This window comes from Eretmochelys imbricata, chromosome 26, assembly GCF_965152235.1.
Source record: "Eretmochelys imbricata isolate rEreImb1 chromosome 26, rEreImb1.hap1, whole genome shotgun sequence".
NCBI lineage: Eukaryota > Metazoa > Chordata > Testudines > Cheloniidae > Eretmochelys > Eretmochelys imbricata.
This window is the reverse complement of record NC_135597.1, coordinates 10,979,693-10,997,906: the sequence shown is the minus strand read 5'-3', so window position 1 is coordinate 10,997,906 and position 18,214 is coordinate 10,979,693. Positions and strand designations below refer to the sequence as shown.

The 18,214-nt window shown below is 46.4% G+C and overlaps 1 protein-coding gene across 1 annotated transcript in view; it reads left to right on the top strand.

The window, feature by feature from the left end:
• The first annotated feature begins 3,445 nt into the window (after positions 1-3,445).
• Positions 3,446-18,214, top strand: part of GFPT1 (glutamine--fructose-6-phosphate transaminase 1) — a 52,962-nt gene continuing 38,193 nt past the window's right edge. Inside the window, exon 1 of the mRNA XM_077805954.1 lies at positions 3,446-3,552. Within this exon, the coding sequence (XP_077662080.1) occupies positions 3,546-3,552 (7 nt within the window). The 5' untranslated portion in view covers positions 3,446-3,545. The remainder of the gene's footprint in view (positions 3,553-18,214) is intronic.

The following is an 18,214-nucleotide window of genomic DNA, read 5'->3' as shown; positions in this document are numbered from 1 at the left end:
AATTAGAATCTGTTAAGGTAGGATCACATGGAGTCACAGAAAAAAGTGAGTAAAATAAAAATTTAAGGTCAACACTCCACCTTTAGAAGGGGCGGGCGGGGGGGAACTAAACAGCTTGATTTTAAAAAAATACTCTACTGAAAAATCATGTTGTACAAATGTGTAATTTATTTAGGTTACTAGTTTCACCCTACTTGATGAATGAGTATGCAATTTACTTGCTATGTATCCTGGGTGTTTACTTTTGTATTTTTCAAGTCAATTTCAACTTAGAGTTGCAAGACTGGTTTTCAAAATCAGCATGGGGTTGTTTATTTTTTTTCAATAAAACTGTTGTCACTGAAATTTTTTAAATTGTAGGAAATTTCATTTACTTTTGTACTTGCCAAAAGCTTGCTTTTTCAGAATTTACACATAGGGACACGTTGCCTGTCCTTTTCAAGAATGGCTTCTTCAGCTTTTTGCAGTGTAGGGTCTCCATTTACTGCTGTTTAAATAGTTCTTTTGTATAGTATTTGATAGAGACTTTAATTTTTAGATGCATATTGTTTATTCTTTTAGATGTTTAATATTTTGTCACTAGACTGGAGCTCTTCTGCCAGCAATATACGTCATCTTTTCAACTTTATCATTATTTTACAGTGTTATCTAGGGGTTAGAACAGGTGGGACTGGCAGTTAGGAGTTCCAGTCACTGTGAATTCAAGGAAATTGCATAACTTTTCAGTACCTTAGTTTAACTATCTATAAAATGGGGTAATACAAATAATAAATGTCGAGGCTTAATTAATGCTTTGATGAAGCATCACCATTAACACCATCACTGACTTAAAAAAACACATACTCTTCTCTTACTGTCATAGGAGTCCTCCTACCATACTCACCTGCCACTCAGTGTGTTTGGACTTTTCTCATTCCCTGCTGTCTAGTCAAAGTTCCACCCAAGTAAAGGTGGTAAATCGGGCAGTTGGTGTTACAGCTAATTACCAAACCTGAGTTCTAAACTCCAATCCCCAGGGATTTACAATGCGCAAAGTGTGATTGGTTGCTAGGGTTGTGCCCGAGTGCACAAGAAATCTGACTGTGACTTCCGAGCAGTCACATGACTTTGTTGTTCTTTAATCATGAGTATCAAGTCCTTCATTGAGGATGGGCAGGGCCAGGTAGTCTATGAGGGGGGAGTTAGTTAACGTCTTCAACGTTATTACTTCTGTCTCTTCTAAACATTCAGCAGTTTCATTTAGGATGAACTGATTGCTCTTATTTCTTTTATGCGTACCCCAGAATGTATTTTACTACTTTCAAATGTTGCTCAATAGGAGGCCCATGATGGCCACAGTAGCAGACTTTGCACGTTGTAACAAGATCCCTACCTACCTTCCAAAACTCTGTTGTCCCCTAACATAGTTACTTATGTGATTTTAGTTTATAGTATAGCATGGCCCTTAGCTGTGTTCTATAATAAAGCAAAAGCTTTGATCAGTCCTGGACTTTAATAATAATCTGACGAACATCCCCCCCCCCCCCCCAAATGTCCTGGTCTTGGTCCTTCCTATCCTTGATCATGTGGTGTGTAATATGTCTGAAGTGTTGTCAATCCAAGGTTTTTAGACTATAATTTCTTACCGGCAGGGACTGTATCTTCTTTGGTATTTGTACCGTGCTTTGCTTGGCAAGCTACACAAAGCTTTTCTTCAGCTGACCTGAAAAAAAGCTCTGTGTAGCTTGGAAGCTTGTCTCTTTCACCCACAGAAATTGGTCCAATAAAAGGTATTCCCTCACCCACCTTGTGGTTAAATAATATTCCTTTAGACAACACCTTATTATTAAACTCATTTTTTAGGTTTCATGATTCAGACCCAGAAATTGGATGAGGCCCAATTAATAGCCCGTTACTTCCTCCACACTCTCTGCCCCCATTACCTGGAGGTTGGCTGTAACTGAATAGTTCTAGATACCATTAACTTGGGTTTGAATAGAGACTGGGAGTGGCTGGGTCATTACACATATTGAATATATTTCCCCATGTTAAGTATCCTCACACCTTCTTGTCAACTGTCTAAATGGGCAATCTTGACTATCACAACAAAAGTTAATTAATTAGCCTCTTACAATTTGTATGGCAACTTCCACCTTGTCTGTGTGTATATATATATAATATATATACTTACTATATGTTCCATTCTATGCATCCGATGAAGTGGGCTGTAGCCCACGAAAGCTTATGCTCTAATACATTTTTCAATCTCTCAGGTGCCACAAGTACTCCTGTTCTTTTTGCGGATACAGACTAACACGGCTGCTACTCTGAAACCTGAATAGTTTTTGGCTTTTGTGGGGGATACTGATGCTGTTCCCTTGCCATGGAGGGCATGCTTGGGCATAGGTTAGCGTGCCCACCGAGTCACAGGTGCCCCCAAGGCCTGGTTAAAAATATAGCTTTTCTTAGGTGAGGACATGCCGCTCTAGTAGAGTCTAGGAGCAGACTTCTCCCATGCGGCCCTCCAAGCCTTGCCGGAAAGTGCAGATGGGAGTTCGTAGCAGAGAGGTAGCCCTATTAGTCTGTATCCACAAAAACAACGAGGAGGTCAGTGACACATTAAAGACTAACTGCTTTATTTGGGCATAAGCTTTTGTGGGTAAAAAAAACCCCACTTCAGATGCACGAGGGAGTTTGGTCTCCAGTAGGCTGACCAGAGAGCAAGTGTGAAAAATCAGGACACAGGTTGTGTTGGGGGGTGTAATAGGACCCTCTATAAGAAAAACCCCCAACTAGGGGGCCTGTCCCTATAAAATGGCCACCCTAGTCTCCAGGCTGGTGTACGGTCAGTGCCAAGTGCGGCCCTTCCAGTGAGGCGGGAAGTGTCCTGAAACCCCACAAACTCATCTCACGGCGGGGGGCCAGCGGCTGGGGTCATGTTTGTTGGGGTTGGGGGGCTGGTCCTACTTTCTGCTGATGCCCCCCCTTTCCTCTTTTCCCCTTGTCCTTCCCAACCCCCCCCATCTTCCCTCCTCTGCTCCCCTTGTCCCTCCCCACCCCCCCCATTTCCCCTCCCTCCCCAACCCCTCGTCCTTCCCCAACCCCCCCATTTCCCCTCCCTTCCTCCCTAACCCTTCCCTCCTCTGCTCCCCTTGTCCTTCCCCACCCCCCCCATTTCCCCTCCCTCCCCAACCCCTTGTCCTTCCTCAACCGCCCCCAGTTCCCCTCCCTAACCCCTCCCTCCTCTGCTTCCCTTCTCCCTCTCTCCTCCTCCCCCGCCCCCGGCGGATCCGGATCCGGATCCGGATTGGGATCCGGATCCGGCCCCGGCCTGCCACGTCCCAGGCGCCACGGCGGAGCTGCGGGCGGGGCCGGCCGGCGGGGCGGGGCGCGGCGCGGGCCGGGCCCAATGGCAGGGAGCGCGGGGAGCCTGCGCCCCCGGCCCCGGCCTGCTCCGCCCCCGGCCGCGGCCCCGCAGGAAGAGCGGCCCCCGCCGGCCCGCAGAGCCGAGCCGAGCCCGCCGAGCCGAGCTGTCCCGTCCCGTCCCGTCCCGTGGCGCAGGCACCATGTGCGGTAGGGACCGCGGCGGGGGAGCGGGCGGCGGGGGGACACGGGGTGTGTGAGGGGAATATACGGGGGGCAAGGGGTGGGGGCATACGGGGGGGACGCGGGGGGCAAGGGGTGGGGGCATATGGGGGGGACGCGGGGTTATACCAGGGGGACGTGGGGGGCAAGGGGTGGGGGTATACCGGGGGACGCGGGGGGCAAGGGCTGGGGGCATATGGGGGGACGCGGGGGCTATACCAGGGGGACGCGGGGGGCAAGGGCTGGGGGTATACGGGGGGACGTAGGGGCTATACTAGGGGGGCGCGGGGAACATACGGGGGGACGTGGGGGCTATACCAGGGGGATGTGGGGGGCAAGGGGTGGGGGTATACGGGGGGACGTGGGGGCTACACCAGGGGGTAAGGGGTGGGGGTATACAGGGGGATATATATGGGGGTGGGGGATATACGGGGGAATGTGGGGGCTATACAGAGGGGTGTGGGGGTAAGGGGTGGGGAATGTGGTGGACATGGCAGATACTTCGGGGAGCAGTGGGTGGGGGATGTATGGGGAGCTGGGGTGCAGGGTGTGGGGGAACTCAGGGGACATGGGGGATCTAAGGCAAATTCAGGGAGAGCAAAGGTGGGGATTTAGGGGGAAATGAGTAGGGACGGAGGAGTGGGGGGTGGGGATCTGGGGAAGCTAGTAGGAGAGGGGGAAGCATGGAGAGCAGGGGATGAATGATATGGAAAAAGTATTGTGGGCAGGAGTTAGTGATAAGGAGGATAAAGGACGATATAGAGAGTTTAAGGAGTAAATACGGGGGGGGGAGCCCAGAAATGATTAGTATAAGATGAACCTGCGTGTGGCCAAGAATGTGAGACTTCTTAGGAAGTTGGTGGATAATGATAGTTGGGGGCTCTTAGGGGCAGGGCAGATATACATGATCTTTAAATGAATATGTTACGTGCGCGCACACACACGCTAACTTTTTAAAATCTGGCCCTTTAATGTTTGTGTGCAAGTCTCCTGCTTCAGGGTATGTGTTTCCTTTACATGCTTCTTTGTGGTAAAGCATGGGGTAGTGGGAGGAGTCAGGGTTGGCAACTAGATTGTGTGTTTCAGAGTAGCAGTCCTGTTAGTCTGTATCCGCAAAAAGAAAAGGAGGACTTTTGGCACCTTAGAGACTAACAAATTCATTTGACTATAAGCTTTCGTGAGCTACAGCTCACTTCATCGGATGCATCCGATGAGGTGAGCTGTAGTTCACGAAAGCTTATGCTCAAATAAATTTGTTAGTCTCAAAGGTGCCACAAGTCTTCCTTTTCTTTTTGTAGATTGTGTGTGTTTAACTTATCACTCATGCATCCCAGTTCTCCTTGGAGTGGGGAAGGGGTCGTGGCCCTTTGTCAGTTCTTTGTGTCTGAGAGGTATAGGAAATTTCCAGTTAATCCTTGCTAGAAAGAGATTCCTTGCAAGTCTGTTGAAGGGAAATAGAACTAATAGGCAGATCATACCGGCAAATTTTTACCCTCACAATTAAAATAATCACTGGACTGTGTACATTCCCTAGTTGGACTGTGTGCAGCTAATTTCAGTATAAAAATGAAGTTGATGAATGATGCATTGACTAAATGTTCCTCACTTATTTCAAGATTGGGAGACGTGTCCATTATTTTAGAGATGACCATAAATACATGTACAGTAGTTTCCTCCCAGATCAGAAATTATTTTACCATCTCTAACTTTAAATGACTTTGTATAGCATTTCATGCCAACACTGCTTTCCCAAAGTATGAAAAGGCTGAGACCTTAAGTATCTAAGCAGTAGTTGCGGAACAACAAGCCCGTGCACAAGAGGACTACATCCTATGGCCATTTGTTGGTTTTGTCGATATCTGACTCAGCGGCAGGTTGCACGAAGGGTGATGCTACTTTTGTCCTCTGTCTTGTCTGGGGCTGTAGGGTGGGATTTTCAAAAGCTAGAAGCACTGTGAAAGTCAGTGGAACTGAATGCATCCGATGAAGTGAGCTGTGGCTCACGAAAGCTTATGCTCAAATAAATTGGTTAGTCTCTAAGGTGCCACAAGTACTCCTTTTCTTTTAGTGGAACAAGGGTTTTCAAAAGCACCTAAGGCCTGGTCCAAACACACAGTTGCACAGGTTTTAGCTAAAAGTGTGATTTTTTTTAAACTGGTGCAAACCCATGGGTGGATTCTCTAGAATAGGTTTGCCACACGGTTTTGCACCAGCTCAGCTAAACTAGTTTCTGTTCAGCTCTGGCATGTAGACAAGATTCAGGGTGTTTCTACCCTACATTGTAAATCCAGGTCTGTGGGACTGGGCTTATGGACTCAGTGCTTCTGAGTCCACACTTGAGTGTTTACACCGCATTGTAAACCTGAGTTTACAGTTGCTGGACCTGCGTCTCTCAGCCATGCTAACATGTCCACGCTGCAGCAGATCTTCTGATTAGGGTCTGCGTCTTGGGCTGCGTCCACACGGCAAAACGACAGGCTTTGAACGACTCGGGCTCCGACCCACTCACCTAGAAGGATCCTAGGACCCTGGTTCTGATTGTGTCCTGACCCGAGTCAGACTGATTTGTGTGTGGACAGAACAGGGCTTGAGTCAGAGCCTGGGCTTAGAGTGCAGTATAGACATACTCTTAGAGTACAAGTCATTCCCTGCACCCCCACCCTCATTTGCTATGGAGCTGTCGAAACTCATCTCCAGTTGGCCCTGAATGCCAGCCTCCACTGCCCACCTGTTACATTTGAAAACAAAGACCTTCAAGCTTTCTCCCATGCTGTCCTGTAGGCTTGTGAGGCGCTTTCCGTAAACATCTGCAAAGCTAGCTCATTATCCACTTTGAAATGCCTCCTCGAAACTCTCCTTGGCCGTGATGCCTACAAAACATCGGAGAACAGTTAGGAAGCTGGTGTGCTGATATTATTGCCCTCTATGATGATCGGTGTTGTCTCATTGTTTACTTTTGTTCCCCCATCCGTCTGTATCAATCTCTTGTCTTATACTTTGATTGTAAGTTCCTTGGGGGCATGGATTGTCTTTTTGATCTATGTTCCTATAGTGCCTAGTACAATATGGTCTCGGTCTATACCTATGGCTTCTAGGTGCTATGGTTACAACCCAGTGCAGATACAAATTTATGTCCGCGGATATAAATCAGTATCCACGGAACTGCAGGGCTCTCCCGGGAACCGCAGTGGCGAAAGGAGCAGAACGTGGGGCTGCTGCTTCCAGGAGCCAGCATCCCGCCCTGGACCGACTCCAGACAGGAAACTCGGACAGCTGCGTGGAAGGGCTGGGGTCGGTACAGCCTTGCCAGAGGAGTTGCCGGCGTGGGGCACTGGCTCCTGGGAGCGACAGCCCCATATTCTGCTCCTTTCGCTGCTGTTATCCGCGGATATCCACATCCACTGATATAAATTTGTATCCGCGCAGGGCTCTTGCTATGGTAATATGAATAATAAGTCAATGGGGCTTGTGCTCTTAAGGCACTTAGACACTTTTCAAAATCCCATCTATAATCAGATTTCCCTTATCGATGAGATGATATTTGGGAACATCTTTCTTGCCCTGGCCCCCATAGTTTGGACACAGGAGTAGAAAAAAGTCCCTCTGTTCCAATTTTTATTTCGTCACATTAGTTTCAGAGTTGCGTCTCTCTGGAGATTGATGCTGTATTTTTTGCTTTTTGGTTTCCACCTTTTAGTTTTTCTACATCTTTATTTTTAAATTAAATCCTGTTATTGAACTAAATTAGCTTTTATATATTTTATATCTGCTTTGCACGCCTTCACAATTCCTTCATCCTGCTTGGGAATAGAGGATTTTGAATTTTTCATGAAGTGTTATCACAATGGTTGCTATGTAGCTTAGAGGGGGAGTATAAGGGGTATGAAGGGCTGTAGTCAGTAATGTGTGTTCCATCTTACATTATGCTAATTTTGTCTCAAAGTGGAAAGTGGGACAATGCTAAGAATAGAATAGACAATTATTACTATAAATGGCTTGCTGCAAGTATGCTGCTAGTTTTGGTGCAGTGGGAGTCTCTCCCCTGGGAAATCCAGCCTTTGAGATGTGCAGTATTCTGCTATTTATTTTTTAAAATTGTGGTGACCCTGAAAATTCTTTGGGTCAGTGTTTAGTGTGTGCCCTTTGGATCTGGATACCTGCACAAATATTTCCCCCCTGTTTCAATACAAGCAAAACTGTTCCTGGATGCTGGAATGTCTTGTTCAGTAATATGAAAGGTGTCAGAGCTTTGGCAGTACCAGTGTGTTCGCATCTCGTTCCTGGTGAAGCAGAGAGATTTCCTGTCCGAAGAATCGAAAACACAGTACAAAAGAAGCATTAGCGTAGTTGTGTTTGAGTTATGATGTAATGTAAAAATATAAGCAGAGTAGGATCTTCTCCCTCCCTCGCTGCAAACGTTGAAGCAAAGATCGGAGGCAAGCTAGCTTTGAGAAAGCTATGTTGAATTCCAAAAGAAACATTTAAATTAGAGATTATCATCATAGCCAGAATTAAAGGTGAGGGACCCTTTGGCTGCAGGGAATGCAAAAAGGTAGAAAATGAAGGGTGTGTATGTGTGTGGAGAGGGTGGGGTGCTAAATTACTTGAAACCACTATATGTTGAATTGGTGTGCTTTTGTGGACAACTCTCCTCTGTTGGATGGAATCTAAACTATTTAGTTGCATGTTCTTGGTCCTGTACTAACAACAGCCATCAGCTTCTCCTGTTGGTCAAGTGACAGGGGCCTTTGCTTTTGGAGCAGGAGGGCCTGAGTTCTGTTCCTGCTCTGAGTAGAGCTGGTTGGAAATGTCATTGAATCTGAAATTTCTGGTGCCTGGGAAGCCCTGGGAGATCTAGCTTGAGGTGGGGCTCTCAGGACTTTAGGATTCCCAGCTTGTTAGCAAGAAATTTGGAAGCACTGGGAACCCTGGCTCTAGCCAGGGCTCTTTGTGTCTAGCCTCCAGTCCTGCAGGCTGGAAATCTTTGCGGGGAGGGAGAGGGCTCCGAGCTTTCAAGCTTACTGACACAGAGCTGGGAGCCTGAAGGTTCTGGGGCAGGTTTCCAGTGTCTGTGGATCTGTAACAGCTCTGGGCCAGGAACCCCAGTGTTTCCAGACTCTTGAGCCAGCTTTCTCCCCAAGCTACCTGCTTGCGAGTTGGCTAGTCTGAATAGCTAGCTGCTCTGGGAGACTGAGGGCTTTGGATAGTCTTTGTGGAGGTGCTGCCCCTGGGAACTTGGGTAGGTCCTGAGTAAAACTGACATCCTGTGTTTCAGCCAGCTCTAGTTCGGAGGGGTAATGTTATTCAACATAGCAATATCTGTAAAGTTCTACAGGGCCCTTGATTTATTGTAAAAATTGTGGCTAGCTAAAAATACAACCTGAAAGAACTGAGAACATTTATCTACTTTAGTGTCTCGCCTGTGATTTCTTAAACTAGTTTAATTCACTAAATGGTTTAGAACGGGGCGGGCAAACTCTTTGGCCTGACGGCCACATCAGGTTTCCGAAATTGTATGGAGGGCCGGTTAGGGGAGGCTGTGCCTCCCCAAACAGCCAGGTGTGGCCAAGCCACCGCCCCCTATCTGACCCCCCCTGCTTCTCACACCTGAGTACCTGCCCCATCCAATCCCCCCATTCCCTGACCGCCCCTGGACCTCCCGCCCCTGACTGCCCCCCAAAGCCCCATCGAACCCCCCCCTCCTTCTTGACTGCCCCCCTTGAACCCTGCCCCCATTCAACCCCACTGTTCCCTGCCCTCCGACCGCCCCAACCCCTATCCACACACCTGCCCCGCTATCCAACCCCTCCTTCTCCCTTACCATGCTGCCTGGAGCACTGGTGGCTCAGGGCGCTGCAGCCGCGCCGTCCAGAGCACCAGGACAGGCAGCTGCACCGCCCGGCTGGAGCCAGCCATGCCACCGTGCAGCACAGAGCACCGGGTCAGGCCGCGGCTCTGCAGCTGCATTGCCCGGCAAGAGCTCGCAGCCCCGCCACCCAGAGCACAGTGAGCTGAGGCTTTGGTGGAGGGGGAAAATCAGGGGAGGGGCCGGGGGGTCCCGCAAGCTGTAGTTTGCCCACCTATGGTTTAGAAGGCATGCTTATATTAGGAGGATGTAAATAAGAACCTAAATAGATCATAACAGTTGCTGTTAACTTTACATTCACCCTATTAGCTCTGCTCTCTTGGCAATAGTGGTCCTGAAATCTGAATGCATGGATGACTTAAAGTTCAAATACCTTAAGGCAAGTATCAGAGTAACAGCCGTGTTAGTCTGTATTCGCAAAAAGAAAAGGAGTACTTGTGGCACCTTAGAGACTAACCAATTTATTTGAGCATAAGCTTTCGTGAGCTACAGCTCACTTCATAGGATGCATGCAATGGAAAATACAGTGGGGAGATTTATATACACAGAGAACATGGAACAATGGGTGTTACCATACACACTATAATGAGAAAAGGAGTACTTGTGGCACCTTAGAGACTAACCAATTTATTTGAGCATAAGCTTTCGTGAGCTACAGCTCACTTCAAGTACTCCTTTTCTTTTTGCGAATACAGACTAACACGGCTGTTACTCTGAAAACTATAATGAGAGTGATCAGGTAAAGTGAGCTATCACCAGCAGGAGAGTGGGGGGGGGGGGGAAGGGCTCTCTTTGTATTGATAATCAAGGTGGGCCATTTCCAGCAGTTAACAAGAATGTCTGATGAAGGGAAGGAGGTGGGGGGGGGAATAAACATGGGGAAATAGGTTTCAGAGTAACAGCCGTGTTAGTCTGTATTCGCAAAAAGAAAAGGAGTACTTGGGGCACCTTAGAGACTAACCAATTTATTTGAGCATAAGCTTTCGTGAGCTACAGCTCACTTCATCGGATGCATACTGTGGAAACTGCAGAAGACATTATATACACAGAGACCATGAAACAATACCTCCTCCCACCCCACTCTCCTGCTGGTAATAGCTTATCTAAAAAAAGGAGTACTTGTGGCACCTTAGAGACTAACCAATTTATTTGAGCATAAGCTTTCGTGAGCTACAGCTCACTTCATCGGATGCATACTTAAGGCAAGTACTTTATCAGGAAATCTGAACCTGTTTGGTTGCACCCATAGCAAATGATCCAGCCTTTGTAATGCTATTGCCTTCTTGCCTGGGGCAAGTAAGATTTATTTTTGTTTGTTTTTTTGTTTTTGTTAAGGGCAAATATAATATTTTATTCATCACAGTCATCATGGCAAGGGGCAGATGTGTGGATTTGGTGGTTGGGCTGGTAAGGTTTGGTTATACAAGGCTTCTGTAATGCAGTATTCCCAGGGCAAATCAGTTTGCTGGCTGTAATCCGGATAGATGAAGTGAGTCTGTGGTGTGGATGCCCTTAACCAGTTCAGACTGACCTCAGAAATAGTTTGAAAACAGGTTTTGTAAAATGATCCGGCCTAATAGTCTGTAAATAATCAAACCAGTGAAATACTATAGCGGGACTTTTTTTTTTTTTAAAAGGCTGAATAATTTTAGGTCTAATATTATTTGTAGTTATTCAGGATGTAATCTATCTGATGATTGCTGCAAGCGTCAGGAAGGAGGGTTTTTTTTTTTTTCATCCCATTAACACCATTGCACAACTAGTTAGGTGCTTTTCTCTGAGGCATCAGCTAATGACAACTACTTGAGGTAGGATGCTAGATTTGATGGAACAATAATATCCTTTAATTTGGAAAAATCGTGTCTTTTATATATAAGGACACTTACATGTATTTGGGCAGTAAAGAAGCCATCCGGTGCACAAGTATTGTTCCTCCACAAAATGGATGTTTTTCCTGCTCACTTTCTTAGGTACTTTGAAAAGCCGATGATGTAAAAGTAAGCTAACTATCCTATCTGTAGGCTGCAGCCATAATAACAATCATCTGCTCCTTTCTGCCCATCAGTTGAGTATCGCTGCACAGACTTAGCATCTTCTCGTCACTCAGTGGTTCACAGAGTTTTCCAGTTGAAACCAGCAGGTAAATGACAGGGATCCAATCCTGCAGGATGTTGAGCACCCACTACTCCCGGTGTAGTGCATAGAAATTCGGGGTGATTGGCATCTCACAGAATTGTGCATTGGTTAAAGAAACATAGAAATATAAGGCTGGAAGGGATGTCAAGAAACCATCAAGTCCATCTCCCTGTGCTGAGGTAGGATTAAGTTATACCTGCCTTATGTACTACTTTCTTTTGGTGCCTAGGTTTCGTGGTTAATATTAGAACATGTTTTGGTGTTTGGTTTCTCCATCAGTTTCATTTGTAGAGAAGTCCTTGCTTCCCTCCCCTCTCCCAGTTTGTAAGGTGTTTTTATTTAACCAGAAAAGGAGCACTTGTGACACCTTAGAGACTAACCAATTTATTTGAGCATAAGCTTTCATGAGCTAGTGAGCTGTAGCTCACGAAAGGTTATGCTCAAATAAATTGGTTAGTCTCTAAGGTGCTACAAGTCCTCCTTTTCTTTTTGCGAATACAGACTAACACGGCTGCTACTCTGAAACCTTTATTTAACCAGGTGTTTGTTTGTTTGATCTAATTTAGGCCCTGTTATTGCAACAAATTCTGCACAGACAGAGCTCGTTCCAAGATCAAGACCTTAATCATTATCATTAGGACAAAGGAGTCCTTTAGTGTTAGTGTGTGGATGAACTAGTAGGATAGTAGGAATTACTCTAAAAATATAACAGGTTTCAGAGTAACAGCCGTGTTAGTCTGTATTCGCAAAAAGAAAAGGAGGACTTGTGGCACCTTAGAGACTAACCAATTTATTTGAGCATAAGCTTTCGTGAGCTACAGCTGATGAAGTGAGCTGTAGCTCAGGAAAGCTTATGCTCAGATAAATTGGTTAGTCTCTAAGGTGCCACAGGTACTCCTTTTCTTTTTTCTAAAAATATAAGGCACCCTTACAGCATGGTACAAATACACAGTAAATTAACATTGCCTAGGAGCAGGGGTCTCAAACTCAATTTACCTTAGGGTCAGTGCCAGTCCTCAAATCCTCCCAGCAGGCCAGTGATGTCACTCATGCTGCCCAGAACTGCCCTCCCCTCCACAGCTCCCCCACCTACCTAAGGCTCTGGGAGTTTGGGTCGGGGAGGAGGACTGGGGTAGGGGATTGGGGTGCAGGCTCTGGGAGGCAGTTTGGGTGCAGAAGAGGTGAGAGGTTGGGCTCGGGGAGGGACTTTGGGTGGGAGATGGGGTGCAGGCTCTGGGATGGAATTTGGGTGCTGGGTGCAGGCTCGGTGCAGGGGGGAGGGGTGCAGGCTCTGGGAGGGAGTTTGGGGGCAGGAGGGTGTGTATGGGAAAGGGGTGGAGGTGCAGGCTCTGGGAGGGAGTGTAGGAGTAGGAGGGGGTACGGGGAGGGGGTGCAGGCTCTGGGAGGGAGTGTAGGAGTAGGAGGGGGTACGGGGAGGGGGTGCAGGCTCTGGGAGGGAGTTTGGGGGCGGGAGGTGTGTGTGGGAAAGGGTTTGGGGCGCAGGCTCTGGGAGGGGGTCGGGCGGTGTGGCGCTTACGTGGGGCTCCAAGGTGGGGCGGGCCGGGGGGCCTCCGTGCACTGCTGCCCCCAGGCACTGCCCCCACAGCTTTCCATTGGCTGCAGGGGCGCTCGGGGCAGGAGCAGCGCGCAGAGGCACAGCCCCGCCCTGCCGTGGGGCTGGCAGATGCTGCTCAGCTCCGCTGTGCTGCCGGGGCCCCAGGCCATTATAAATCGCTAGTGCGGGCGGGGCGGCAAGGCAGAGAACTGGCCTCAAAACTGCTGGAGCCCCGCGGGCCATACTGGGGAGGTTCGCAGGCCGCAGATGGGCCGTGAGTTTGAGACCCCTGCCTTAGAGCTTATGTACACACGAAGTCATTCAAGAACAGTTGTTCCTGAATAACTCCATGTGTTGACGCTCTTATTGTAGAACAAGAGTGCCTTGTTCCTGTTTAGCTTAACCCAAGTGAGTTAAGTCCTGTTCCAGAATAACTTCTTGTGTAGACAGTCCCTAAATACTGTGATTACTTGCAGTAGCAATAATGGTTTACATTGTGAGCTGTCTGAGGCAGGGACATTTCATTTTGTGTTTGTACAAGTGCTTAGCATGTTGCTGCTGCTATTAGAAATAAATAAAGCTTCTGTTGGATCTCAGCCCGTTAAGCTTCACAGCAGCCGTTTTGTAGACTAAGTTTACCCATCGCAGAGAAATCAAGTGACTCGCTCAAGGTCATGCAGTGCTAAGCAAGGCATAGAACTCAAAAGTCCCTTGCTCTAACCGCTAGTCAGTAGTAGGAGACTTGAATTCTCTGGTAACAGCTCTGCAGTAAATAATTTGTTCCAACTTCCTCTCAGTCAAATTAGTGCTTTTCTTTTATTTCAGAACAAATGTGGACTCAGTTTATGAGACTAGATTTCGAAGGGCTTGTTTACAATGGCAATTTACAGCGCTACGACTTTCTCGCTCAGGGATGTGGAACCCCCCCTTCCCCCCCGAGTGCAGCAAGTTTCAGTGCTATAAAGCACCAGTGTAGCTAGAAAGCATCCAGTGCCCCAGCGCTGGATCCGCGCCCCTCGTAGAGGTGGTTTTTTTAGAGCGCTGCGAGATCTACCTTGATAGTAATCCTAGCCAGAAATTAGTCCCTTTCCTAATACTTTTTTTTGGTTGAAAATTGCAATACTATCATAGTAATTGCCTGGGAAGAAATTATGCATACGTTAATCAGGCTTAATTGTTTTTTATTGCTTTATGATGCTGGAGTCACCTACTTATTAATGCTAGTGATCATCTCAGGAAATCATGTAGATGCGTTTTTAATGTGCCTGCAAGGATCTGTTGGCAAAATACCTGGAAGATGCTACCTTAAGGAATGGTGTGAAGTTGGATGATTTTATTTTTTAATCCCAGTGTTCTTGGCAGTGTTCTTTTTGATTATGAATAGGAGGAGGAAAAGAGGTTGGTTTCAGGCAGCATAATTTGTCATTCTGAATTGAATGCAATGATTAACTCCCTTGTGATGTTTCATTCTTGTTTCCTTGTTGCACCATAGTTTGTCCTGTCAGAGTGAGCTAATGATCTCAAAAGAAGTCTGTTTGTTTGTATGATACCCTTGCCAACACAGCCTAGCCATTAATAATGCCAACAGCTACGGTGTGCACTGACAAAGATGTTGCAGTGTATAGTTAGGTGGGTGCCACAAAGAAGCATTTCTCTGTCTCAGTACTGGAAACCTGTACTAAGTGCATGTCTAGCAGAGAAAGGTCTAACAAGATCCAAATGCTAGAAATTGAAGCTAGATAATTTCAGACAGGAAATAAGGCATATGTTTTTCACACTGAGAGTAATTAGAACAATTTACCAAGGATCATGGTGGAGTCTCCATGATTGACCATTTTTAAATGAAGATTGGATTTTTTTAAAACAAGATATGTATGCTCTAAGAATGATTTTGGGGGAGATCTCTGCCCTGTGAACTAAACTTGCATGGTCACAATGGTCCCCTCTAGCCATTGGAATAGATAAATCAGTGCAGTTTGCTTGGCAGGTCCCTAGGGGACACTGGGAGCCCCAAAAGTTGAGAGTTTCAAGGCTTCCAGGCTCTTGGCTCCCCAGCCTGGCTCCAGGGTAGAACCAGCAGGAAACCAGGCAGGTAGGGTGGAACCTGTCTGGTTTCCCTTGGAATTGCTTGGAAATTGACATGTCCCCGGGGAATCTTTAGATTTCAACAAAATTAGCATTTTCTGACAAAAGAATACACTCCTTTCCGACCAGCTCCACCCATAACACTCCAAACAGTTGTTATCTTTTTATTTGCTTGAATGGGGGTGGGGGAAACTGAGCATCAGAGAGTGGGAAAGTCACTACTGGGGCTTTGCTTTTGTGAAAGTGGCATGCTTCTGGTACTTAATAACCTGCGCTCGAGTTGTATAATAGAAGTGGCAGCATTTTGGTGCTCATTGAAATGATCTCTTTGTTCAGTTTACAAGTAAAAAGATAGGTTTCAGAGTAACAGCCGTGTTAGTCTGTATTCGCAAAAAGAAAAGGAGTACTTGTGGCACCTTAGAGACTAACCAATTTATTTGAGCATGAGCTTTCGTGAGCTACAGCTCACTTCATCGGATGCATACCGTGGAAACTGCAGCAGACTTTATATATACACAGAGAATATGAAACAATACCTCCTCCCACCCCACTGTCCTGCTGGTAATAGCTTATCTAAAGTGATCATCAGGTTGGGCCATTTCCAGCACAAATCCAGGTTTTCTCACCCTCCACCCCCCCACACAAATTCACTCTCCTGCTGGTGATAGCCCATCCAAAGTGACAACTCTTTACACAATGTGCATGATAATCAAGTTGGGCCATTTCCTGCACAAATCCAGGTTCTCTCACCCCCTCACCCCCCTTCCAAAAACCACATACACAAACTCACTATCCTGCTAGTAATAGCTCATCCAAAGTGACCATTCTCCCTACAATGTGCATGATAATCAAGGTGGGCCATTTCCAGCACAAATCCAGGTTTTCTCACATCCCCCCCACCCCCATACACACACAAACTCACTCTCCTGCTGGTAATAGCTCATCCAAACTGACCACTCTCCAAGTTTAAATCCAAGTTAAACCAGAACATCTGGGGGGGGGGGTAGGAAAAAACAAGAGGAAATAGGCTACCTTGCATAATGACTTAGCCACTCCCAGTCTCTATTTAAGCCTAAATTAATAGTATCCAATTTGCAAATGAATTCCAATTCAGCAGTTTCTCGCTGGAGTCTGGATTTGAAGTTTTTTTGTTTTAAGATAGCGACCTTCATGTCTGTGATTGCGTGACCAGAGAGATTGAAGTGTTCTCCGACTGGTTTATGAATGTTATAATTCTTGACATCTGATTTGTGTCCATTTATTCTTTTATGTAGAGACTGTCCAGTTTGACCAATGTACATGGAAGAGGGGCATTGCTGGCACATGATGGCATATATCACATTGGTGGATGTGCAGGTGAACGAGCCTCTGATAGTGTGGCTGATGTTATTAGGCCCTGTGATGGTGTCCCCTGAATAGATATGTGGGCACAATTGGCAACGGGCTTTGTTGCAAGGATAAGTTCCTGGGTTAGTGGTTCTGTTGTGTGGTATGTGGTTGTTGGTGAGTATTTGCTTCAGGTTGCGGGGCTGTCTGTAGGCAAGGACTGGCCTGTCTCCCAAGATTTGTGAGAGTGTTGGGTCATCCTTTAGGATAGGTTGTAGATCCTTAATAATGCGTTGGAGGGGTTTTAGTTGGGGGCTGAAGGTGACGGCTAGTGGCGTTCTGTTATTTTTTTTGTTAGGCCTGTCCTGTAGTAGGTAACTTCTGGGAACTCTTCTGGCTCTATCAATCTGTTTCTTTACTTCTGCAGGTGGGTATTGTAGTTGTAAGAAAGCTTGACAGAGATCTTGTAGGTGTTTGTCTCTGTCTGAGGGGTTGGAGCAAATGCGGTTGTATCGCAGAGCTTGGCTGTAGACGATGGATCGTGTGGTGTGGTCAGGGTGAAAGCTGGAGGCATGCAGGTAGGAATAGCGGTCAGTAGGTTTCCGGTATAGGGTGGTGTTTATGTGACCATTGTTTATTAGCACTGTAGTGTCCAGGAAGTGGATCTCTTGTGTGGACTGGACCAGGCTGAGGTTGGTGGTGGGATGGAAATTGTTGAAATCATGGTGGAATTCCTCAAGGGCTTCTTTTCCATGGGTCCAGATGATGAAGATGTCATCAATATAGCGCAAGTAGAGTAGGGGCTTTAGGGGACGAGAGCTGAGGAAGCGTTGTTCTAAATCAGCCATAAAAATGTTGGCATACTGCCATATGTTGGCATAAAAAGATGTTCTTTTCCCCAGCTGCCGGCCCAAGACCTGACCCTGGGCTCAGAGAGAGAGAAATGGCTTGTCTTCATCTCACTCGTTATCACCAGAAACAAAGGTTCTGCAGGTCAAATTATTCTTTCAGATATGGCTGTACGGCCTCATTGTCTTCAAAGTGTGTTTTTAGTTATGCCAACGTAATGGCATTCCTTTCCCTGGGTTTGCACAGGTATAACTGAAGTTGTGATCTGAAGACAGTGAGGTTGCACAAGTACACCTGGGGGCGTAAATTGATCTGCAGAACCTGGTGGTTAGGGGGGAAAAAACCTTTCCATTGCAAATGGAGCAAATTTGATAGAGAAACCAGTTGAAACAACAAACACAGAATTCCATTCTGATTCTTTTTTAATCAGTCACCATGCAGAACTATGTTTAAAAACAAAAAAAGACACAGAACTTAATCTTGCTAGAAACCCCTTTTAAAAATATTACAAGAATAAATCTCAAACGAAAATATTTTTTACGTTTCTATTGGTGTCTTCCCTTGCAGTGCTGTGAACCAAAGGTTCACTGTGTTAGTGCATGGAGACCAGAAAGTAAAAGACTAGAAACTTATTCCAAACAAAAGTGAAATTGAAAAGTCTATTTTTTATTGTTAATACATCACTCAGCATGGACAAACAGCATAGATGGTGAGAAGATTTTTCAGATATTTAGTTTTTTAACCACTAGTTTTGCTCGTAACATAGGTCAGGAAATTTATTTTTTACCCGGTATATCATATTTTTAAAGTGATTAATCAGTCTGTGCTGCCTT